Source organism: Taeniopygia guttata, chromosome 3, assembly GCF_048771995.1.
Source record: "Taeniopygia guttata chromosome 3, bTaeGut7.mat, whole genome shotgun sequence".
NCBI classification, from domain to species: Eukaryota; Metazoa; Chordata; class Aves; order Passeriformes; family Estrildidae; genus Taeniopygia; species Taeniopygia guttata.
Genome location: NC_133027.1, coordinates 50,520,682 through 50,546,390, shown reverse-complemented (window position 1 = coordinate 50,546,390; position 25,709 = coordinate 50,520,682). Strand labels below are relative to the sequence as shown.

The following is a 25,709-nucleotide window of genomic DNA, read 5'->3' as shown; positions in this document are numbered from 1 at the left end:
AGCTGTGCCACTGCAAAATGTGTTGTCTTGTACACTGCTTTCCCACTTAAGAGAGTGTGTGCCACTGCTAGATCTCACATGGCCTTCAGTGCAATGAATCTGATAAGAGTCTGACCAAGGTGCAAATAACCATCATGTGTGTTGGATGGGGGGAAGAGTGTAGGACTGGGGCTGTCAGGAGGGAGCTGAAAGGTATGAATGTTTGAAGTGATGAGAAGAGGCAGGAGAACAGGCTCCCTCCCTTTGATAGCAGTGTACATTTATGCCACATTTAAGTGACCGTGTGGTTGCTATCAAAACCCTGTAACTATGCCATCAGTAAAAAATCTCTGCTTGTTTTTTATTTATTTAAGATATTTTTTTTTTCCTCCATGGTGAATAGCTACCTGACCTTAGCTTTTGTTTTCTCCCATCTCTTGTCGTATCCCAGCAACCGTGTACTTGCTATGCTTTGCTCTTAATTAATTTGTAAGCTGTTGTGCGAAGGGATCATGTCTTCCTCCCTTGTTGTGATTATCAGACCTGACCTTGATGAAGTTCAGAAGCCTCAGCTGCAGTATAAACAATGCTGGGAAAGAAGTAAATATACGAATAACAGTAAATTGCAGGACCGTCAGATTGCTCCCAGGCTTATAAGAGTAAAATCTGTGAGGTCTGAATTAAGTGTGTTGCCCTGCGTGCAATGGGGATTTCATTTGTGAAGGAAGTTTGAACAAATGTGTTAGTAAAAGTGTAATGACTAGAGGGAGTGCTGTCTTTAGGAAGTGTGTGAATGTTATTGCTGTTATTCTTCCCTATTTTGAAAGCTTTCCACTTTCTCAAAGTTTATGATGATAGTGGTGGTGTCTGTAAATAGCATTAGCCTTTTTATTTTTTGTTAGAAAAGCTTTAAAAAGTCATACAGCTTCATCCATGCAGTTCAGCTCTGGCTATATATCTTTGAGGTGATGCCTTTTAAAATTAATTTTGATTCTTGAATTTTTGTTGATGAGGTTGGTGCCTAACTGTGATTATTCTGCCCTTGGCATAGTGAAGTCAGTGTGTAGGCGGTCACATGAATGCATAATTTAATCCTAACTCAAAGGAGGTCCTGATGTGTCATCAAGTAATAACTGGCTTGCCCTTTAATTCCTAAACTTCATCCAGTGCAGATTCTAAAATCTTAACATTTGGATATTTTCTCAGTTGTTTGTGATATGCTTTTGCTACTTTTCTCCATCTCATTAGTTGGTTTGATGGATTTTTTTGTTGTTTGCTGGTTTTTATTTGTTTGTTTTCTCCTGACAGTCTTATTGCAGACTGCCATATCTCAATTTTCATTCCATCAACCTTAGTTTACATGGACTCTCAACCTAGGAAACAAGGTACTTGCTGTCTGATTTAATGTCTCTTCAGCCTTTGTGATATTTAGCTCTTTATCATAAATCATTCTAAGCCTTTTAGCCACGGACGTTTCTCTTCTTTGGACATGTTTTACTGTTCCAGTGACTTTCTGATTCCTCGCATTGTACTACCAGACATACTCTTGCAACTGGGTTTATGCCAGATCTGTTTAAAGTCACTGCTTTATCCTTTTCCTTACCCCTTTTTCTGTAACCTGACATCCCCATATACAGGCAATTCTGACTTGCATTAAGCTGATTTTCAGGCAGGTTAAAATGTCAACCCCTGTCAAGTGTATTTTGCCTGCTAGTTGTGGTCTCTCTTGTATTAGGTACTTTGCAGGCTACATGTCTATATAAAGTATGTGTTTGGGATTTTTTTCCAAACCTTATTGATTTTTATTTTGCTGTTGGCAGTGCTAACCTCTGTACAATACACCTGTATTTTTGAGTTCCTCACCATTTGATGGTGTTTCAGTGTTGATTTTAATGATGTTTTCCACATTAAAGAAATTCCCCAAAGAACACCACATACCATGGCTAGAATAAAAATGCAAGGGCGTGATTAGATGTTCTTTCCCCTGTGACTGCTGGAAATTTGTGAAAGCATAGGCAAAATGTGATACAGTCTAGGTGTTGCTGCCAAGAATTGCAGTGATTATATCCTGCTGAGCAGAGGCACTATCTTCCCTAAAAGGCAAAGATGGAGCAGAGTAGAGCAGTAGGTGGTGAGATACAGATAGCACAAATAATGAATTCTGTAGTCTTTTTTTCTACCCAGCTCAGAATCTCTTACAGTGTGGAGGATTCAGTTTTGTAGCTGTGTTTATAGTGCATTTCTGAGAGGCACAGCCTTTCTGTATAAATCATTCCTTAAAATTAGGGCCGTATTCCATGGTTGCAGCCTTCTGTAGCTTTTCCTGCGTGACAGCCACCATCTCTGTCATGTTTCACCTACAGAAGGATGAATTTGAGATTGTCTAAATTATGGGAGCTGTTCTGACCTGAAACTGATGTTCGGAAGAAACCTGCATGGGGGAGGAAGGGATGGGTGAATCATTTTTCCTTACCCAGGATGGGGGGCAGTTGCAGAGCTCCTCAGTAACTGCTGCTCTGCCTTTGCAGATTTAAACCTTTTCCCATCACAGGTGACCCATAGGCAGGAGGCATGTCTGTGACAAAAGTGCATTTGGGCTTGCTGCCGCCACATCCACCTCTTTCTCCCACATTATCCATCCAGTGATGTCCCTGAGGCACAGTCTGAGCAGCCACCCATATTTGTTTCCTCAACTGTCAGTCAAAAAAGGAATCCTTAGCTCCTGCTAACATTGTTTGTGTTGATTCTTTGCCTTGGATTAGCTGTGGATGCAAGGAATTCTCTTTCTGTTGAAGCCTGTAAAATGCAACAGAAGAAGAATGATCCCAATGGACAGGAGTTTATGATAGTGTAGGGCAGTGCAAGTAGTTGTCCAGAAGGAATCACTCACCCAGCATAATTCTTGGTGCTCTGCTGGTTGTTAGTAATGGACTGTGAAAATTTACAGTTGTAGTATGGACAGTACTAAATTATTTAAGCTGCAGCTATAATGAAAAAACTCTTTCAAATTGATTGGGGTTTTTGGGGGGTTTGTTTGGTGTTTTTTGGGGGGTTTTTTTGGGGTTTTTTTTTGAGATTAAGTATTATATTGACACTTTCAGACTTCACCTTTACTTCGTGATGTAGTAAATGACATCATTTGACATGATACAGCATGTTACACGTGGAATGCTGGGCTGCTCTGTGTGCTGAGACCCTGATCTGCTTCAGGCAGAAACTATGGGCATGTTTGAGAAGATAATTTTAATTAGCACAAGTAAAAACCCAGCCATATTTGACCTAAGTTATCTAAATGTTTTATACTCTGTCCACAGAAAAATTGTTTTACCACTGATGAAAAGCATTAAACTATCAGTCAGCAATGTCTGTTCCAGCAGTAAGTATCTAGGTTAGTATAGCAAAGATTTCTTATTTTATTTTTTTTTTTTCCCAGCAGCTGACTTTGCCTCAACAGTGACTTGAAGGTTTGCCAAGCCTCTGTCACAAAACAAGCTAGTGAGGACCTTTGGATGTCACTGTGCAAAGAATACTGTTCTAACTGAACACATGCTCTCAGGACAAGGCTGGTACTCTCAGAAGAGGTGCCAGGTGACAAAAATAGTTGTATTTTGTAGGACAGATAGAAAAGAATGCTGTGTCTTTCCAGATGGTATTTTGTTTTGTAGTTGTGGACGATTCAAGCTAAGGGCTTGAAGTTGTGGATGGCTTTCTAAAAATGACTCCTGGAACTGTATCTGGTCTCACTATTTGGTTTGATATCCTTAGGAGACAAGATATTCAAATATAAGGGGACTGCCTGTGTGTTACCGCACAATTCAAAGAAGCTAGAAAGCTGTTTGTAGTAGTCAACACCATGTGCTCATAAATGAGTGAAGTGTCTTGTTATTTTGGGAAGTGCTAAGAAGTATTTTTAGTATATTATTTTTCTTTCTTTTTAATTGGATGAAACATGATATCCGAATCAAACATTTTTGCTTCTGTTTTTATTTGTTCAGAGTGAAAAATTGAAACACACAATATTAATACAAAGTAATATTTTATTTGTTGTTACATATGGGTATGCAGCATGTATATACTCCATAGGATTGGGTATATTCCAAAATTAAAGCATCTCAGTGAGTAATCTATGGAAGCCTTACATTTTAGATATATTAAAACTCCCAAACTAACATACTATTGTTGGCATATAATTTACACAAAATGTCTGTTCTTAACTTTGCAAAACTCATTGCATTGCTTTTCAGTAGCTAAAGTATTTCACTTTTATAATTACTTACTGTACCAAATTTGAAGAGTTTTCCAACCTCATTGCACATTAATGTTTGCAGAGGGGCTGGATTGAAATAAGGGGTATGCATTGAAGAGTTCTCCCCAAGAAACCACCAGTGACTTCCAGAATTTTTTCATTCTTAAGATAGGTTTGTATTTAAATTGCTGTCTTTAATCTCTTCATTTTTATAGTTCAGTTTTAAAGACAATTTAATCAAGCTCAGTAAATTGATTTGGCTTTATAAAGCCATATTCTTATTCATCATGTCAAATGCTTCTGAGTTTTCTCTTGAGTAGAGAAAGACATTCTGGCTCTGAAAAGTAAAGATCAAATCCCAGCTGTAATAAGGACTTGTTTTTTTCTTCTCTTTTGACTGTAGTGTGGTGGTGTTGAGGTGGAGGTAGGAAAGCATTCATCAACACTATAGTGGGAAAAGGAAAGGAAAACAATTCATGACATGAAGTCCCGTGATAGTTCCTGATGTTGTCACTGTGTACTGCATGATGTGACATGGGTCACTAAGAGAGACTTTCACTGGAATAGGTTTGTGCTGGTGACTGTCAACTCAGCCAGTCATATGTATAACTAATACAGAACAGTATGTGAGAATCCCAAGGTATTCTATAAGCACCAAAGACCACTTTGAAGTGATGTGATCTGGATGGAGCTACCCAGGCAAAATAAACTTCAAATTTCATAAGCTGTAAAGACTCTACATATGTGTTACTTACAGGAAGAATCCTGACTAGGTATCTTTCCTGAGTTTATTAGATCACTGCCCCAAAAAAAAAAGAAAAATCTTATCATCAGTTTAGATTTGTTTTTAATTGGCATCCAGTATTTAACGTGTAGAACTGTTGATGGTTTTTGTGGCTGGTCTTTATTTTTTTTTTATCATTCATAACTGATCTTACTGTTGAAGCTATCCAGTTTGTTAAGCAAAAGAAATATTCCCTGAAGCAGATAAATTGGACCTGGGGGATGGGGTGTGAGGTGGGGGTCTTTCAGTCTTGAAAGATTTTTAGAAATGGTAAGTCTTGTCATCTTGTCTTGTTTTAGGTTATAAATTAAAAGAGAATAAATGTGCAGGAACACATCAGTGGGCAAATTGGGGATTGAACTGAACTAGACTGAATGGGAGAAATACTTTTTAAAGTTACAGAAGTGATTATAGTTGGGAGGAATTGGCTTCTGACTTTAGTACCTCATGGTACTGGGGTTTAAGTGGTGATTTCTTTCCATTCAGTGTTACAATTAACAGTAAAACTTCGACCAGAAGTGTGGAGTGCTTGACAGTTTTTAAACTTACTTTATTTATTGATCATATGTCTTGCTATTAATACAGTTTGTTGTAATTTCAGATTAAATTTAAAACATTGTGGAGCTATAAAGGAAAAAACAGCCTAAAGTGTTTTTTTTATAATAGCTATGTTTTCGCTTTTTTTCCTTCTGCTCTTTTCCAAAAACATAGAAAGACGGCATTGTCCAGGATTCCTTTCAGATAATAAAAAGTTTTCTTTCTTCAGTGATTCAAAAAACTGGTGAAAGATTAAATGTTACTTCATGGCAGCTGATGCTGGGATCCCTCAGTTTGATCTCAGAAGCTTTAGTTAAACCTTCCCTTACATGAGTTCCTGACACAAATATTTGTAATAAATGCTTTCTTGATTAAATGTCCCAGTTTTTTTACTTTTCTTCCAAACCATGATGTTGTTGGTTCATATTTAGTTCAGCAGTTATCCTCAGTTTGTTGTGAGCCATGAAGCCTGGCTTTAGTGAAAATTAAGAGAAGGCCTGAAACCTTGTGAGAGTTTTATTCTCTTACAATTTAGCCAGAATTACATTCCCATATTCTGTATTTTAAGTGCACACATGTCAAGGGAAATTTCTCTTTCTCTGTAAAACAACTTTACAGGTGGGAGTTGGACAGGCAGTGGCAACTGTTACCTGCCATTAGCAGTGGGTCTGAACTTACCCAGCCCTGTTACTTGAAATGCCACAAGGGTTGCAGCAGGATATGAACACTCTGTGGTCTTCCTCTTGATGATGTAGTTAATTCTAAATGAGCTTTTCATTCCAAAGTGCTTTCAGAGCTATGAATTTTTTTAGTAGAGAAATGATAAAATCAGTGAGACTGGGCTGAAGTTTGTTTCCAGAAATTTGTTTATAAATCCAGTTGTTTTATACAAAGCAAATCTGAATTAAACTGAAAAACAGTCCTTAGGTTTCTGTAAGAGCAAACCATTTTGTAAATGCCGTAATATGTAGGACATTATTTACTTTCACTATTTTGGAGCCTAATCCTACAATTACTTTATGCAGGTTTCACCTGGAACATCTCATTCAAGTTACCCAGCTACCAGCTATCAGGACTCCAGCAACTGGGAATCTCTAATGAAAATTAAAGAAGGGCTGCTAAGACAGAAAGAGTTTGTGATTGATAGGTAAGTACCCAGCTCCTGCTACATTAATTAGATAAGGTGAAGTAAAAGCTACAGTGTGAAAGCTGGCTTTCAGGAGAGCTACTTGCTTAGTTAAGTTGTTAGGTTTCAGTCCGGCCACTATTTATGCGCAAGTATGTAGGAGCTAATCCTGATAGGAGAGAAGACTGGCAGCTGGCCTGAAGTCTTACACAAAGTTGGAAATGTATTTAGGAGGTTTAATGCCTCTGGAGTGGAAAAGGAACAGTGAGTAAAACAGCCACTTCTGCTGTCAGGTTCCCCTCTTAGCTTCTTACCAGGCAACAGGTTTGTATAGGACATCTTTCTGTTTGTAAGGTCTTGGAAGTGACTTCCAAGATGAAAATTGACACAGCTGCATTGTGCTGATTTTTTTTTTCCATCACAAGTACAGAATGCAATATATTTGAAGCCAGTTGATAAAGCTTTGATAAACTGGCCTTTGTAGTAATATTCAGCAGTAAAAGCCTATTCAAGTCTTCATACAAATTGTTCTGATAAAAAAAAAAAAAATCCAGAATCTTTATGTCAATAAATATATAACCTCATATTAAAATTCCTGTCAATCTGAATGGGCCTTAATAGCAACTCACTGCCTAAACTCAGTTTCTAGTACCAGGAGGATTGTGCTTGTGCAAGATGTGTTCATTCCTCTATTGCAACATAATGAGGAATTGCAGTGATTGAAGGTGTTTCTGCCCCTTAGCACTCTGGCCAGTATCTGTGGTGGCTTTTCAGCGATGGAAGTTGGCATTGGGTTCCCCAGTTGGATGTAGGATGTTAGTGTGTGTTTACCTGGCTGCTGCAGCAAAGGTGGGACAGTTCAGAACTGAACTGGGCTCACCATCCCTCTCTGCTTGCGGAGGTGGTGATCTCCCAGGGGTACAAGAAGTTAAAATGGAAACATCTTTAGCTGTTGTTTGCATCTCCTCTGTCAGAGCCTTTTGATCAGCTGCTTAAAGGCCATCTAAATTACAGTGGGTTTTTTTCAGGCTTTCTGTGTCAGTAGTAATGCTGCAGTAGCAAATCTGCAGCCCACCTCCTGGGGCCCAAGCTGTCAGCAGTGTTTGTGAGTGCATGCATGTGAGCTCATGGTGGCTGGGGTAGTCTTCAGTGCCTTTTGATGGGCTCATCATCCTGGGCACTCTACATGAAGGCTTGTTACACATTGGCAGCTAAAAATGCAGTTGGTGTTGCTTTTCTCACGCTGAAAGTGTGTTTACAGTCACGGGAGAAGTTTCTGAAGTGACTGTTTGCAACCTGGCTGCCTGCTAATGTTACCTGATACTGTCCTTGTGGAGGAAGAAAAGCTATTTCTTGATACCCAGTGACAGTGTGCTAGTTCTTTTTTCATACAAGTAATTTGACTTTTTGATAATGAATCCAGTTCTTTCAGGATTTCTCATCGGAAGTCTGTTTAGATAATTTATTTTCATTCAGCTGAAAAGGCAAAATACAGTTTGGAAGCTATTGAAATGGAACAGAGCACTTAGTGATGTTACATATTCAAGCAGATACTTGGTGTTAAATACTGTAATTCGTAATAATGCAGTGTAACAATGCATCACAGAACAAGCTCATCTTTGAATATTGAATTTCCATTTGAGCAAAATATTTGCCTGGAAATGAAATAGAAACATCAGTGGATTTGTATTTTCAGGATTAGCATAACTTGATGTTGCATATTTACAAAGTTTTTAACAACAGATTGTTTAATTTTAATTTTTTAAGAGGTAGTGCTTTCTGTAATGAATAAAAATACTTTGGTTTCATTCATGAATAAAATGGTATGTATCTGCTATGCAAAAACCTTGAAATAGAACTCCATAAAAAAACTCTAGTGTTACATTTCTCATTAGATGGGGTGTTAATAAACCTTAAGTATGAAAACTACCTTTCTTTAAGGCACAAAGCAGCGCTAAGTGAAAATGTGGTATTATCTATATTTAGCACACGGGAACACAGGGCCTTCTTGCACTGAGCTTCAGAATGGTGTTTGGGAGTAAACCTACATATTCCAGCTCTTAGTTTTCCTGAGGTTAATTTAAATTTATTTTCAGAGTTTGAATTTCTTTGGGAACAGTGACCTAGAATTAAAAACATAAAGCTTGCTGAAGTGTAGTTAATTCAACATGGTGGTAGTTAAATTACAGAATTTTTGATTTGGGGTAAGAGAGAAGAAAGTAATTTGTTGAATGAGGTTAGGTAGGAGGTTGCTGAGAGGGCCCTTTGTAGATGTGGTTTTCATGGAGTTTTAAAAGGTGTAGTCTCCTTAAACCATATGTTGAATTTACAATGGTAGGTGAGGGGACAGAAGCTCGGGAGAGATGCGTTAGCCTCCTGCTGCCTGGTAGCCAGAGGAGTGGGACAACAGCTGGCATGGTGCCCCAAACCCAGCTGTTTGCTGCTGCCAAGTACAAGGAACAGCTGGATGGAAAGAGTACACAGGAACACCTCCCTCTTGCCCGTGTCACCAGCCCCCCTTTCACCCACAGGGTCATTAACCTTTTTATTTAAGATTAAATACTCTTTTGTTGGGAATTGTACTGGTGTCCCACTTCTTGAGGAAGTGGAGGAGATTAACATCACACCCCATATTCTTCATAGCTGTGCTTAAATCTGTTAAGTAAGAAATGGATGCTCTGTACAGGGTAGTATCTTTAGGTTGTTGTACTTTTACCTTGTTAAAAAAGGGAGGAAGAGCAGTAGGAAAGTGAAACATGCTGCCTGCTTTCCTTCTTTCCACACAAAGATAAAAAGGCCAAAAAAACAAAATCAGCCCTTTCAGATTGGATTATTAAATTCCTTTTGCATTGGAAATCTACCAGATAGTTACAAAAACAATTCAAGGACTAATGCTTAACAGTGTGAATTTGGATACTTTGGTGTGTCACTAGAAATGCAAGCATTTTTAAGTTTTTAAAATCCCAAAGAGCCACTTGAGCCTGAGGATAGAACAAGTACCTTGATTTTGATCTGTATGCTGTGTTGAACAGCAGATTTAGTAATAGATAAATTAAATTGATGTATTTTGTGTTCAGCATTTATTTAAGTAGTACACAGCATAAATTAATAGGTTTAAGACTGGTTTTGGCTTGCTTTTTAAAGCTACTCTAGGAGTCTCTGCTAATTTAATAAGTAGAACAGAAATGCTTTTTAAGTCTACTCTTAAGAAAGTGAGGGGAAGATTTCCCTTCATCCAGGAAGTGAAAACATGGTGCAAGAAAACAAGCGTGCTCTGTGTGTGTGTACCAGAGCACTGTGGCACTTCTTTAAGGTGTGTCTCATGTTTTTTCCACATAAGAACTGTTGCAGAGGCCATGAATGAGGACTTAAGGATTTAGTCTGTAAGAGGAAATTTCCTGCTGCAACACTTATTACTGTAATGTCTGTCACCTGCTGTACTAAATAATTGTATTATATCATTGCCTTATTTCTCTGTCAGTTTAGTATGTAACACTGCATTATGTTTAGCACCAGAGGGAGCCAGCAGGGTTTGCACTGGTTTAGAAAATCACAGCGTCACATTTTAATTCTTCACGTTGCTCCTCTGTTCAGTACATTAACACCACTGAAATTGCAGTGTTTGATGAATGTCTCTTGAGGCTGACTTGCCACTGTAGATGTCTCTAGTGCGTCCTGGCAGAGTTTGTGTAGCTGCATGTGGCAGGTACATGAATAAATGCCAAATATCTGGACATATGATATTTGTCTGCTGCTGAGAATAGCACTTGTGCACGCAGTGTTCTCTTGCAGACAGCATAAGAGCATTTAAACAGCTTTTTAAGGAAAGGTAGATTTGGAAGTACAATTTTAGTGAATAACTGTTACCCCTCATAGTGTAACAACATGTACATTCTTAAAGCACTTGCTAAATCATTAACTTTTGAATCCATATCTGAATTAGGATTAGATGCTTTCACTGAGACAAGAAGAGCAGATTTTCTTCGCCTTGTATCAAATTGTCCTGACTTCAGTAGATGACATGAAGCTGTATATGCTCTGATAGTGCTCGTTTTAATGCTAGTATAAAGCTGTAACCCTTTTAATTTCAACTGGCTTGTTAAGATCTGCAGCATTAGCATATCCACGTGAGTGATTATTTGATGCTATTTTTGAGGAACCTGAAGCTTTATACCACCCATGTGGCGAGTGCATCTGTGTATAACAGGGAGCCCTGTGCAGGGAGTAGAGCTGCAAGGAAGCTCCTCAGACTGCTTTGCTGTGTAAAATGCACTTTGTTTCCAAATAAAAGTGTGAAAAGGATACCTTTATCTTTTTCCAGTATCACTGATCACCCAGGTAATTTGTGGATGAGACTTCTATATGTCTTGAGCTGGTAAATGTTCTGGAAGGTTTTGTTACAGAATAATTATTTTAGCTGTTTTTAAAGGTCACTCTTCCAGCTGTGAATGCTAGTTATATTGATGAAATTAGTTTTCATCTAATAACCTAAGTCTTGGCAATAATGAGAAGATGTAGGGCTAGAAAGGACCTATTTAACCCAACTGCCCGGCCCTAGGGAAGGCAAGCAGTAATGCTGTCACTAGATGCTTGCACTATTGGCTGTGTGCAATACTGGGTGTTCTACAGCCTTTCTGGGTTGGGTAGTTTGGTGATTAATTAGTTCAAATGTTAGAAATTTTTTCCTGATATGGCTTAGTCTTTCCTCCTAGGTAACATTTTTTAGCAGTCATGTAGTTTTTGTTATTCTTTGAGATCTGTCCAGCTGGTGAGCACATCTTCCCTGAAGTGTCCAGACTGGCCATTGAGTCCTCCCTCAGGCTGAGCACTTGTCTCTCACTGGCCGTGGTTGTGTGGTGTTTGCTTTTTGCAGTATAGCACTGGGGAGTTTTGGTCAGCTGCAGTCCCAGATACTTCTCTGTGGAACTGGTGCTAAACCATTTCATACTCTGAGGATTTAAATATTTGTAGGAAGTTCTAGTATTTGCCGGAGAACTACAGGAGAGGTGCGAAAGTTTCTCTGTTTATCCTGGCAGAAGACTACAGAAGTTGAAGAGCTCCCACCATAGGAGGGAGAGTGCAGTCCTCTCTCTCCAAAGTGACATTTGTGCATGTGTCCCTCTCATTCCTCACCCCCATTTCAAACTTCATGCAGCTCAGAAAAGTCATTCAAAAATACCACAAAAAACCAATCCATACAGATCAGGAATCATGTCTTGACTCCCAAAGGTAGTGTTCCCCTCTTTCCTTCAAGATAAATTCTACTTTGACTGGAAGAAAGGTTCACTTACAACAATTTCACAAAAAAGGGAGACTTTATTGCATAGGAAATTTGAGATCTTTTCTCATAAGCTTTGCTGATGTTGGTGTTCTTTGGCATTATCTTCCGAATTCCGGAAAACGTATTCACATTGTTTTTAGGACTTTGTGTACTAAGGATCACTTTCCCTATCAGTACTCTGCACATTTGGACTTCTGGTCCCAAGAGATCATGCCTCTAAAACAAAGGGACATAAAAATTTGCATCCAACTTCTTAAACAACAAAACAAAGCAGCATGCCTCCAGCTGCAGTATAGAATAAATTTAGTGCCTGTAATTCAGAGGGATCCATGTTGTATTTTATCTTGTATCCTGATTCTGAAGAAATCTGCTCAGACATTTTCACCTATAGCAACAAATTCTTGTTAACTTGTGACTTTTGACGGTAAGCATCAATTGTCATTTGGTTTCTTAAGAAGTTACTAGTGTCCCCTCTTTGGTGGAGGAAACTCTGTTCTAAAATCCCTGAATTGTTTGAAGATACTGATCTTACTTTGACTTGTAGTGTGGAATTTAGATTTACGCTAATTTAAAAATTAAAGTTAAGAAGAATAACTCAGGAGTTGGGGGGACGAAGTGCTTCTCTGGTACATGTGAGTTTCTAAAGGCTCTTTTGTGTTAGAGTTAAGTAAGGGGTACAATGGGCTTATGGAAAATGGGTGAGCTGGTCCCAGATTTGAGAAATACAGTTTATTTCCAGATAAATGCATATGTGAGTATCTGTATAAGCATATGTCCACTCTTGTCCTGTGTGAATGTGAGAAAATTACGTGAATGTCAGTTATGTCATACAAATATTTTTGACACTTAAGGAGAGGCAGTTTGTATATTAAGCAGTTTGTTAATGCTGGTCTCTGAAGACAGTCCAGGCTTGTGCACACTGAGCTAAGCGCTGTTCTATACTATCACATCCTCTGTGCTGACTTGAATTTTCAAAGGGGATTGTTTGAGCTAAAGGACAGAACTGCAATTGAATCAAAATAGAGACCTCCCTCTCTTTCCATTAATACTTCATGGTTTTGGTTCCAACTTTCTTTTTGCTTAATCAGTAGGTGAAGTTAGAGTCAAGTAGCAGTAGAATTTTTCCTCTGAATTCTAGACAGCTTTGTAAGTAGAGTCACAGGATGGGGGGATTACAAATCTGTGGCAGGCAGAAAGACAAGTAAAGAATACTACTCAAATGCCAAAGAAATAGTTACCGAATCAGCATCTTTGATAGCCTAATCTCTAGTGTTAAGAGTTCATGTAGGGGTGGTAGTTGGTAATTTTGGGAAAGGCAAGAGAATGGTGCAATCTGCCATGACAGGTTTTTAACTTTTCCTTCCTAACAAAATATCACTAATTTGAAACAGTGAAACATGACTGAAGCCTTGAAATTTTATTTACAAAAATAAAGAATGTTGAAGGTAATGGAAGAAAAGGAAGCAAAATAAGTATTTATAAGATCTGGAAATAAGCCAAAGTCATTACTTTGTGAAAATGATAAGTTTATCCCTAAATAATGTAGCTAGATAGCTAACATGTGGGAACTGGGATATAAAAGCTGGTTCAGGAGACCACAGAGCAGCACATAGCCACCACTTGAGTCTTGTATGTTGGAGAACCTGTCACTTCTGTGGAGTAACCAGATAGCTTCTGAAGGAAAAAAAAACCAACTTTAAATCATTAAACCTGAAGAAAAAGACAAGAAGTTCTCAGTGCAGAACTCTTCTGTGGGTAACTGCAACAGTCTTCTGTGTTCCAGGCAGCCTTTTCCTACCTTAAGAGGAGTTTAGATTCTCTTTTTGTCTGTTTGTTTCTGCATTGCCACCCCCAGTTTCTGGAAATAATATTACACCTTGAGAGACAGCCTGAAAGATTTGTATCAGAAGTGTTTGTGAAAACGATGTTATTAGTCTCATGTGTGTATTAATTGATTGGATAGAATATTTACAGTTTATGCATCTTTTAATGCCATTTCCTTCTGGAAGATCAGTTTAAGAAAGGAACACTAAAATGTCCCGTCCAAAAGGATGGTTTTTATTCCCGCCTTTTCTGATTTATTTTCATTTTTTAACTTTTATTTATTTTCTTTTTAAACAAAATTCTCAGCTCTGAGTCCCTTTGGTTGGTTGACAGGGTCTTGCCTCCTGTTCTCTTCTACCTTAGTCTGAGTGTAAGGAGAAGGGATGTGTCAAGACAGACACTTTAAGTAAAATAGTGATTTTTGCATTAGGACAAAGGGGCTAAATGAAACCATGTGAAAAGTGCCATGACACTGACACAGTACACCAGTAACTCTTCCTTTGCTGTCAGCATAAAATTGTAACGCTCACTTATGGGGAAAAAAAATAAGGACATTGTGAAGGAAAGCAGTTTCCATGGTGCCTAGGTTCAGTATTTTCACTGAGGTGTGAGGTGGGGTCTGGTTTCTGTGCATGGAAGTCTGAAGGCTGGATTCCTATCAGATTCCCCCATGCCCAGAGCCCACTTGTTCTCAGATGGCTTCTGGAAGCACTAAAGGTTGAAGAGCTTGACGGAAACTTGGAGGCACCTAAATGCTAAAGGCTGATTGTGTTTGGTTTTGTTTTTTTAAAGTGCTGGGCTGCTAGATTGCTAATAGGAAGGCTTCTGGGGACATTGTTCCCACTGTAATAGGCAACCTGTGTTTTTGAGAGCAACTGAAATTTCTAAATTCCCTTTAAATAAAGCTCAGAGTCTCTGGTTATGCAGCAAAATGTTTGTTTCTGGGTGCCATGAGGCTAATGTTGTTTTCATAGAAGCAGTTAGTTATGTGAGGAAGCTGTGGGGTCTGCACATCTTTAAAACATTCCTAGAGTGTGTTTTGTTGGCAAGGTTATATAATGATGGAGAGTTTCATGCTTTGCAGAGTGAAAAGAAGCAAGTTAGTTAAACTCTATGTTCTGTCTCATCTTGGATTAACTTGTCTCACCTTTTGTGCAATAGGGATTTGGTAAGGTAGGGAATGTCATATAGTGCTTTCCAGGAGTACGTGACAAGTGGATAAATAATTTTAAAACACATAAATAATTTTAAAACAATAGCATTTTAATAGATCTGTCTAGGAACTAATAAGATGATAGAAAATGAAAATTTGCTTCAGTTCATAGGTTTGGATAACTCATATTAAATAATTTTGTTCTCTGTGACCAGGCATGCACAGAAGTCATCAAGACTTCATATTTTCTCATATAATTATACACATTATTGGGCTTTTATAAGGTCTTTTACAAGTTAAGAGTATTCCTTTACCTAATCTTCCAAAATAAGTTGGAAGCTTTTTGTTTGTAGTGCCATCTTACAGATGACAACCAGAATTGTACACAGTCTTCTGATGTCACATATTCCTTTTGTATTTGTACAAGCTTGTTCAATCTAGATAGTAGAGGGGACAGGGAAGCCTCAAAATCACCTCTGCTGATACAAAATATTTTAAGACTTTCTATGGAGTCACAGCAATACATTCACTTGCTCTCTCCTTATTCATTCATGTTGAATAAATTGTTCTAAGGTACCAACAAATGGCAAATTACATATACTGGTTTTCCATTCATTGCTGTTCTTTATAGATATAAAAATAGAGAAGCAGAAAAAAACGATGTTTTCATCATGTCTTCTTTAACACACCTAGCTTCTACTATATTCGATATTTTTAAAATATGATCTTACTCTTGTAAGCCAAATAATAGGGGTGCAGTTGGCTGATGACTAGCTAGAAGAATGTGAGTAGCTAAAACGGTCACTTCAACTGGGTTTTGGCATTCTAATAAAATTTGCAGTTGGCATCTTTTCAACTAATACATATCTCATATTAGTTTATAGATTACATAATGCATATTTTGTGAACATCTGCTAATGTTTCCAAGATGCTCTTCCTAAACACAACCCTTCCAAATTTAAAAAAAAAAAGCAACAGATTTTAATGTTTTCTGTATACTTTTCAGGATTTTCTTTTCCAGTGTGTGCACAGGCAGCTCTTTTCCATTGAAGTTAATCTGTATTTGCTGTTTATCTCCTCTTAATATTTGATTTAGTCACCTGGGTTCAGCACCATTGTTTTCAGAAATGCCAGTCATGCTCCATGCCGAGGTAAAACTCTGCGAAAAAAAATTTCATGCTTGCATGCAAATATATCTTAGGATAAAAAAGAAGGAAAAGTGAAAATCAACAGAAAGCACAAAATTGGTTTTTAGATTGTTGAGAAGGTCTCTGTGTCTTTCTGGTGGGTGCTGAGAACTCCACTCTGGAGCCAGGTTTTGAGGTGCCTATTGCTCCATAGAGAGTTACTGCATACCTCGTAGGGCTGTGACCTGGGCTGGGGAGGGACCTGTCAGGTGTTTACCCTGCAGTCCTGCCTAGTTCAAATGCAGTCATTTAAGCAGTGATATGATTTGTGTTATAATTAAATAGTTTTAGAGCACAGTGCAGTGCTTTACCCTAGGGGAAGGTGCATTTTATGTAAAGCAGTTGATTGAGAAAGTCTTAAGGAAAGCAAAAAGCAAGACCTCGTAGGGAAGCTGTGCTGACTATCTTATATAATGGCATTTTCTATTTAAATTCTTTTTGTTCCCCTTGATTTGTAAATCTCTTCAACTTTTACCAGAAGTCAGCTCTGGTAAAGAGAGAAGCCAAGCAGGAGAAGTCCAAGTGAAATGGAAGTGCCATCTTTGGTTGGTTTTGTTCTGCTTTCTGTATGCTCTTCCCTGCTCATACTTTCAATCCTAGCAGCAGATGGCAACAGAAGCCTCCTTCAACCCACACAAAATTGATAAGAGTTTTCGAATCGTATTTCTGCAGTTGCACTCTGGTTGCAGTGGGAAGAAAGCCCACAGCTAGTGTAGATCCTGGATAGTTGAATACCATTGTTAATGTGTTCTTCAGTAGAAGTCTTAAGATCTCTGTTTTTATAATCTCTGTTCAATTTCTTTTTTTTTTTTTTCCTGAATTTAAATTTGTGTATTACAGGCAGAATCAGCAAATTAACAATTTACATCAGAAGATAAGGGAGAATGAAATACGAGCTCAACATGCAAGACTGAGCCATCTTGTGCACTGCGAAGAACCATACCTGACTAACTTACAGGTAGGATTTTACCTGTAATTTAAAACCTAGCCCTTTTCATTCAGCAAAGCTTTCCACTGCCCCAGTACCTGGCACCTAAAAGCATGTTCACATTTTTCTGCAGGCCAGAGTGTAGAGCTTTTGTGATTATTGATGGTTGTGTAATTGCATAGCTGCAAATCGTGTAGAGAAAACCTTCTCTAAGTGTTGTAGTTTACCTTATATTTGCAGAAATCTTAGTTTTGTTACAATCCTGTACATACTTGAAGTCTGATAAAAATAAGATAGCAATGAAGAATTGTGACACTATAAGAGCAAGAGTTTAACAGCATGCATGTATGGTAGACCTACAGGGAGATAGGAGAAAGAATAGTTTGATAGGAGAGTATCTGAAAATAACTAATGAGAGGTTTGGTGAAGAGGAGGAGGTACTGCCCTCCTGGTTAGATTTTATGGAGAGAATTGATGGAGGAGATATGAGAAGGCAAGCAGAAAACTGGTGGAATACCTTTTGACAAGAACCTGAAAAGGATGTGGGCTAGTACTCCTAGGGAGCACTTCATCTGAAAGGGAATGTCTGGTAGTATTTTGAGAATACTTGTCCTACGTTTCATCTTCCTAGTACAGGTATCAAGTAGCACAAGGATGAGGTAGAAAAGGTTCACCAAGAAATGCAGATCACTGTGATGACTGTGGCTGCTTACAGCATACAAATTTTATCTCCAGGCCTTAGCATATATAAAAGGCAATGCAGCAAAGGATTGTTAAAGGCAGATATGCAGAGAAATAGCTTTTCTCTCCCTCTTTTATTATGTTATCTTTTTCTGTCACAAACGCTGCACTAGGATCTCAGCTAGGGTACTTCAGCATGACATTATTTGTGTACTTGGAATAACACAGCTGTACGTCAGGTAAGACTGTGGTTTGTGTGACAGCAGAGAAATTCAAGTGGAGCCTCAGTTGGAGTTGGGTATACAGAGACTTCTTGGAACATCTAGGAATGTCTAGGCTTTTGTTGCTTCCAGATCTTCTTTTACAAAATGCTTTGCAATTTAAGGTTTTAATCTATTTTAATCTTCACCTAATTTGTAGGTTAAGAATTTTTTTTTTTTGGGGGGGGGGAGGGTGTTGGGAGGGAGGAAGAGAAGATGCAAACAAAAAACCCAGACAAACAAATGAAACAATATTGCAGAAACTTTAATTTTAGTGCACATATCTTAGTATGTTATGCTTCAAATAAAGCAAGTGCATTTGTCTTACATAATTTAAAGAAGTTTGAAAGTTTATAATGTATTTGGGTTTCTGCTTGATTTGTATTTGATTTTCTGCTTGCCTTCTATAAGACAAATTTATAAAAGCAAATCTAGTTTAATGAAGGTTTTAATCTTTTAATGCTTTGCTTAATTTCTTTGAAGGAATGTCACTAGTTAAAGAAATTGTACAGACAGTATTTTTAAAGATAACCAATTTATTTTATTAAAATAATTTTGAAATTGAAAGCCTAATGGGGTGCATCTCCTTTTTGATCCCACATGCAGCCAACTTCCATTTTGTGCTTGTCTGTCTCTGAGCAGTGGAAATGGATGTTTTGATATACAGAACAGAAGATAGGAGACCTGTCTTCTGACTGTAGCTCTAGTCTCAGGCTTGTTCCTGCACCAGGAGTGATAGCCCTAAGCTTTGACTAGTACTGATGTTCTGCTTTAGGAGCACCTAGAGATTGAAGTTTCTCTTACTTCAGTAAATCCATAGCAATTTTAAAGTGTTTTTCTTCCCAGGAGATGGTGTGATAAAGCAGTGGTAGTGATTTGCTTTGAAAATGCTTTTTATCTGCATTTATAGGGATTTATTTTGGGATCACACATCTTCCATAAATCTGAGGGGGAAAGTAGCCACACAATGTTCTTGTGAATTTATTATGAGTTTCTTTGTCTTTTTCTTCAGATTCATGAAACTCATGCTGTTGTCATGTATTTCAATGTCTGAAAAATCAAACCCCACCCTTCCTGACAGCTAAAAAAAAATGCAGGACTGTTTTGTGCTCTGCAGTTCAAGTGTACAGTGACGTGTCTGTTCATTTGTGTGATTATTTTATTTCTTTTCACAAGCAACCACTGTATGAGAGCACACCACTGCAGCCTCACATTTCAGAAAGATCAGCATCCCACCTCGAGGAGCTTGAGCGAAAGATTGCAGCAGCTGAGAATAAGGAATTGCAACTCAGTGAAATTGTGAAACAACTTTCGAACAAATCTAGTGAGGAGAAAAAGAAGATGGAGGAGAAAGTAAGTGTCTTCCCTGTTCCAGAATTCTTGTTGTCACTGTTGCAGCAGCATATACTTGCTAGAAAGCAACTTGGTGTATGGGTGTCTGAATTATTTTCAAAAGATCACTAAACTATCTGTGATAGAAAAAGAAGATTAATGATTTCAGTTGTTGGTAATGGATAAATCTGGACTTGCAGAGAATATATCCTAGAAAGTGATACTACGTAAAATGGTAATCATGGTAACAGTTTTAATCAGGTATTGGTTAAGCTTTGGGAAAAAAAAAAAAAGCTATTAATTCTTGTAGCTTGTAATGTTTATTATGTAAATAAAATATAATTTAAAAACATAGATTGTGAAAATTAAATCCTTATTTTTAGTGTGGTTTGTAAATGTGGCCCTCAAGCTTTGAGATGCACTTGCCAGCCTGTGCCTGTTTAGCAGGAGTGATTCTCTTGCAGCTTTCTTAGAATGTGCAGAGTGGACTTTTGACTGAGACAAAGATAGCTGTGTTCTTGGAACTGTTTTGAGAAACGGTTTCTTTGCAGGCCTAAGGAATTCCCAGGGGTAGTTTTGAATCTACTCACAGCCTTCCTTTATTGCAAGCAGGAATGTGCCATTGACCAAGGGCTTCCTAATTAATGTTTTAGGGATACATTGCCAGTGTTACCTCATCTTTAACTACTGGGCTTAATTTATATTAAATCAGGTTCAGGGGATACAAGCAGTGTGATACAGTGAAGTGTCAGGTGGGAAGACAAAGAAGAATGCATAATTCATCTCAAAATACTGCCTTACTATTTCCTTTGAACCCTCAGTATGCTTTTCACTGAGGCAGGAAGAGCAGAAATTGGATACTGCTGCTTCCTCCTTTGTGAGCCTTTCCTGCCTGGATTGCTCACTGTGTAGGAACTGGCAAGCAGTGGCAATGGTGAGGACCTGTGCAGCAGTGCTTGTGTTAGCAGCGTGGTCTGTAGGTAGGGCCCTGGTTCACTGCACAGTCCTGATTTGCCCCTTAACACCATCTGTGCACTGAACAGAAAACTCTCGAGGGGAGAGAGGGCAGGGAGGGACAGTGGAAAATACTCCTTTTTCCTGCCTTTCTTTCCACTTTTTTGATCTAGGTCATAAAGCAAAAGAAGTACCAGGAATACAAACCAATGTAACATAATATAAAAAGTCTTTTCCAGGGGCTTATGGAAAATAAAGTTACCTACAGAAAAGGTATTTAAGAAAGCAGCTATTCTGATCTGGTATCCTCTGATGTGATTGTCAGACTGCATCAAAATCAGGGTGTTGGCTTCCATTTTTGGTAGGTTAAGTTCTTGATCCTCATGTTTTAAGTTGCTTTCCTAGTCCAGAGGAACTAAAATGTATCCTGATTGTTTGTTGCATATGAACATCTCAGTGGGTTAAAGAATTAACAGTATTTTACGTGTTGAACTTTGTGTTTTCTGTTCATAAGGCACATGGATTGTTCTGGGCAGAGGTGAAGCAGCTGTGGTTTGAGGACACATGGGCCTCGGAGCTGTTGGGATTAATAGTTTTTGGTTTTGTTTCCTGCTCTTAGCCAATGCTGAGAGTACAATTCTTGGAGAGTTAACAGCCTCTGCTTCCAAACTTATTTTTTACTGTTATCATAAAGCATGTACTCTTTCTTTCTTCTAGCTTAAAACTAGAGATCGATATATTAATAGCCTGAAAAAGAAATGCCAGAAAGAGTCTGAGCAAAACAAAGAAAAACAAAGAAGAATTGAAACATTAGAAAAATACCTGGCTGACCTTCCAACACTGGATGATATTGAAGGGCAGACTAAACAGGTAAGGTAAAGGGAGGTTTTTTTTACATTTGAAAGATATATGTAAGCTCCCTAATATCTGTTCTCAAATATTTTGCTGTTTCAAAATCTCTTTTTTTTCACCCTTACATTTAGGAAGAGAAGTATTTCAATCTTTTAGAAAGCACTTGTAGGTATTAGGATTTTCTCACAGTCAGATAAGTGACAGTGGTGTGAAACCATGCATCAGGTCACTGCAAGGTGTTCTGACACAAGACCTTCTGCTGGTATGGCAGTGTCTGACTAACGTAACCTTGTGTTAGCTGCAAATTCTAGAAGAGAAGAACAAGCAACTTCAAGAAACCATGGCTGATTTGGAAAAGAAGCTTGGAGAGGCCCGGTCACAGTGCAGAGAGAGAGAATTACAGCTGGCATCTCAGAAGAAAAAAGAAAAAGAGCTGGTCACAACAGTGCAGAGGTATGAGCAGCTGCTCAGGCTGTGCCCTGCAATGGGTGTGCTTCCCCACCTGATGTCAGGACATAATGCTATTTTGCAGTCTTAATCTATTACAGTGCTAATGACTTTTTATGGTTAGAGTTTTACAGCTTGCTTTGTGGCAAATGTAATTAATACCACAGAGAAAAGTGAGCCTAGGGCATTCTTTGCTATCTGTCTTTAAGGGTGTGGGACACTCCAGCAATGGCATCGTAGCCTGTTGGCAGATAGAGGATGGATCAAAATGGTGTGTCAAAGGGGCATTGTAGAGAAGCTGTCAGTAGGGCTATGTAATAACTGATCCTGTCATGAGCTGTGGAAAAACGGGATATTGGCTGATGGGTATATCAGGGAAGGGTCAAAGATTTCAAGAAATTCCAGATATTTCTTACCTTTTCATCGAGGGTGTAGGTATTTACAAGAAAATTTAGCTGTAATTAATATGTTGTCATTGAACTTGCCTAAGTATGAAAAAACAAATGGGACAGGTATCCAAGAATATCCAGGTAAGAATGGAGACTTTGTTACTCTGTTTTATTTTAGATCAGGGGACCTACTTAAACTTTTTTTTTTTTTTATTAAAGGGAAGAGAGAAGCAGGGGAGAATAACTTTTAAGTATCTGTGGATGTTCCTGCAGTTTGTTGTCCCTCCACTGGGCAAAGGTGCATGCCACAGGAGTCTGAAAGGTCTCCATGATGAGAGATGGAACACCTTGCCAGCCAAATTGTTGACACATTGTTTCCATCTTACCAGTGGAAGGCCTTCGTGCTCTCCTGATCTAGAGGGGGATCATTCTGTCTTTTCTGAAAGCCTACAAATAGTTAGGGTGACCTCTGGTTTCTAAATTAGACAGCAAGATTAGCACTAATAAAGTGCATTTCCTTTCTGAGAGAAGGTGAACAGACAGAGGCTGTAGCTACACATATGGGTTGAGTTGAGCAATGAAGGGTCTGAAGGCCATGCCCTTGTGTGGGAGCATTCCTGGCAGGAATGGCCTTGGGCTCCCCATTACAAGTCACAGAGGGTGTGATGGATGGGGCACCAGCACTGGGCACAGTGTCTGATTCTGACTCCACTTGGAGTTGTATGTGCCCCAGTGGGACAATATGATTTAAAAGGTCCCAAAGCTGTGAAGGTTCACAGATGACTCTGATCTATGCTTTGCTCCCCCTGTAGCACGGAGCAACTGTGAGCACTGCAAAGCTTAGCTAGGCTCCTCTCTGCCCTCTCTTCCTACATGGTACTGCTGGAGCTGTGCCTGTTGGGAGACTCAGCACAGAGTTTGCCACATAAAACCTCCATTCATCTGCATGAATCTGGCCTTGTCAGTGTCGTGGCAACTTTAATAGTTTAGAATTTTTGCATCATTCATGCGCTGTTGGTGCATGAATTATGTAAGGCGGGATTCTGCTAGGTACAGTTCTGGTTGGGAAGATTGTGCTAGTTTCTAATTCATTCCTAAAACACACAACCCTCTGGTTTCTATTAGCCCACTTAATCTTTCTTTCATATTGAATGGCAGTTTACAACAGAAAGTAGAAAAATGTCTGGAAGATGGTATTCGGCTTCCTATGTTGGACACAAAACAGCTTCAAAGTGAGAATGAAAGTCTCAAGGAGAAGAATGAGAAAGCCAGTAAGGTTAGTCTGCAAATTATCTGGTGGTGGCATGTTTACCCTTAAGTCCTGCACTTCTTTTTAAATTTTTATTTAGAAATAAATATCTCACTAAAGAATTACATATTTGTTGCTAATTCAGATGACTTTTCAAGGCCTGCTTTTCTCTGTTCAGAATACTGATTTTGCATTAATTTTGTGTTCTGTCAGAGTTGAACTGTCTTGTCATTTCTTTTTTTTTAAAGATGCTATTTAGAATCTTATGTCTACACATCTGTAGGTTGATTTTTAGACAACAATCTGAAGAGATTCAAGCCTTCTAAACTGCTCAATTTTATATTCTAGATTATAGACAATCAACAAAATCAGATAACTGGACTGATTTTGGACATGCAGGTAAGGACGAGTTTATATTCTGTTGTTTACTGTGTGCATTTCTAGCTCTCGAGAAATGACGTAGCTAGAGTTGCATTTTATTATTTTATCTTTCTGAATAGGAGTCAAAGGGAGAAATGCCAAAACTTAATCTTACAGATGGACTGTAGTCAACCCATGTTCTCTTGCAGGCTCATGGTGTAGCCATTATGAATTTGTGGTTTAGCACTTCACTGGTACTCATTAAAAAGTGTAAAACTGTTGCTATGTTGCATCCTTATCCCGCTGGTCTAGCAGATCATCCAAAGTATGAAGCAGTGTTGCTTAGGAGCTTCATTTTTCAGTTTGTTAAAAGAGACAAGTGCCTTTCTAAATTACTTCACTTCACCCTGTTCAACTGGTTTCTGGCACTTAGATACCTTAACTGTCCTGCTGGATGTTGGGCATCCAGCTTGCAGACAGGGATTTTTCTAGACAGCAGAGGTTGTCAGCTAGGAGTCAGGTGCAGCTCTATAAATCTGATTAACAGAGTGTTGAAAGTTACTCAGTGACTGCTGTTTGTTGTGGAGATAAAAGAAACATTATACAGCTTTTAGAGAGGAAGGTATTTCTTGCCATAGAAAAAGCTGAGTATTTAAAAAAACCCAAACATCTGTTTTCAGCAATTATTGAAGCCAAACTCTAGTTTCCACATTCCTCTTCTAGAATGTTTTTTGTCTGTTAAAAATTGTCTCCCTCTGCCATGGTAAATAGGAGGCCTGATTCCTGTCAACAACCATTTGTTTGATTAGATTGCAGTGTATGAAATATATCTGTAGTAGGATATAGTATATATAGTAGGAGAATTTAAGTTGCAGCATGAGGTACATATGTTAACTGAAAAAGAAATTGACTTATTTAGCTTCTCAAGGTTAGAAGAAGACTGATTTTATCAAACTGAGATGTTTGCATGGAGCAGACTGGTATGTGCAAAAATTGTAATACAGTCAAATGTTGTTTCAAGTGTTACATAATTAAAGGTTCAGCTTGAGCTTCATAACCTTTTTGAGATTCTCTGTCCCTTTTTGTAGTTAAGATTATTTACATATGTACTCCATAGATATGTTGTGCTTATCAGAGATGCACACAACTTGCTAGATGTATTATCATCAATCTAAATATGTCCATGTTTCCTAAACTTTCTGGTCTTTTTCTCACCATCACCTTTATCTTGGGACTAGTGATCTTTATTGTTTTGTGTGCTTAGCCTGACATGACTTTAGGGAGCTGGACTGGGAAATGCTGAATAGTTGTGACTGTCGGTGAACAGGGTACTGTTCTGTTCTCCACGATTTTATCTTCGTTTTCCTCTTCAGGTATTTTATATGAGGACAGAAAATAAGATTTGAAAATGGCATTGGCCCTCAAATTACTTGTAGACTATAGCAGATTCTTTGGATCCTTGATCTCCCTGGATTTCCATACTTGTGACCTGGGAAGCATGGAAAATTAGCTCATTAGAAATTGAAATCCCTTATCAGCACAGAGATGCAATTTATCTTCTGCTATGATGATCTCATCTTATTCCCTGTGTTCTACTACATTATAAACTTATGCTTGAGAATGTATTTCAGTTCGTTGGTTTTAACTTGCAAGCTGAAAACAAATTCTCTTTCAGACAGCAGTTTTATAAAGCAGTATTAGTTTCTAGTTGCTCATAATCGTGGTGAAATTATTTTGATCTTCCTTGTATGGTTTTACTTCATTGATTTGCTGTTCTGAGTGAGAGGAATTAAAATATTTTTTGGTCTTGGCAAAATGCTGTGCTGCATATATAGTGCATCTTTAGAAAGAGAAAAATTGTAGATGATAGTGTTCTAAAAATAAATTAATATTTACATTATTAATTTAGATATCACAAAACTAACAGTTTTGGTACAAAAAAAGAGAGTAGAAGTAAGTCAGATTGTACAATTCCTATGTTACCCAAGGTATGGCTGTCAATCTTGTCAGTCACAATAAACCCCAACTGTGCCAGGCTGGGAATACTGTCACCAAATTGTAACCTTGGAAAGCATTTGAAAAAATTAAGGATGAAGTATGAGGAATTCGTAGCACCATGAAGAACATGAAAATCTTAGCA

General features: G+C 38.3%; 1 protein-coding gene across 4 annotated transcripts in view; it reads left to right on the top strand.

The window, feature by feature from the left end:
• Positions 1-25,709, top strand: part of CEP85L (centrosomal protein 85 like) — a 134,786-nt gene that overhangs the window by 101,058 nt on the left and 8,019 nt on the right. For all 4 annotated transcript variants that reach the window (XM_030267794.4, XM_072926806.1, XM_030267796.4 and 1 more), the window contains 7 exons: positions 6,572-6,693; positions 16,958-17,075; positions 19,163-19,339; positions 20,990-21,142; positions 21,423-21,577; positions 23,119-23,236; positions 23,558-23,608. In XM_030267794.4, the coding sequence (XP_030123654.4) occupies positions 6,572-6,693; positions 16,958-17,075; positions 19,163-19,339; positions 20,990-21,142; positions 21,423-21,577; positions 23,119-23,236; positions 23,558-23,608 (894 nt within the window). The remainder of the gene's footprint in view (positions 1-6,571; positions 6,694-16,957; positions 17,076-19,162; positions 19,340-20,989; positions 21,143-21,422; positions 21,578-23,118; positions 23,237-23,557; positions 23,609-25,709) is intronic.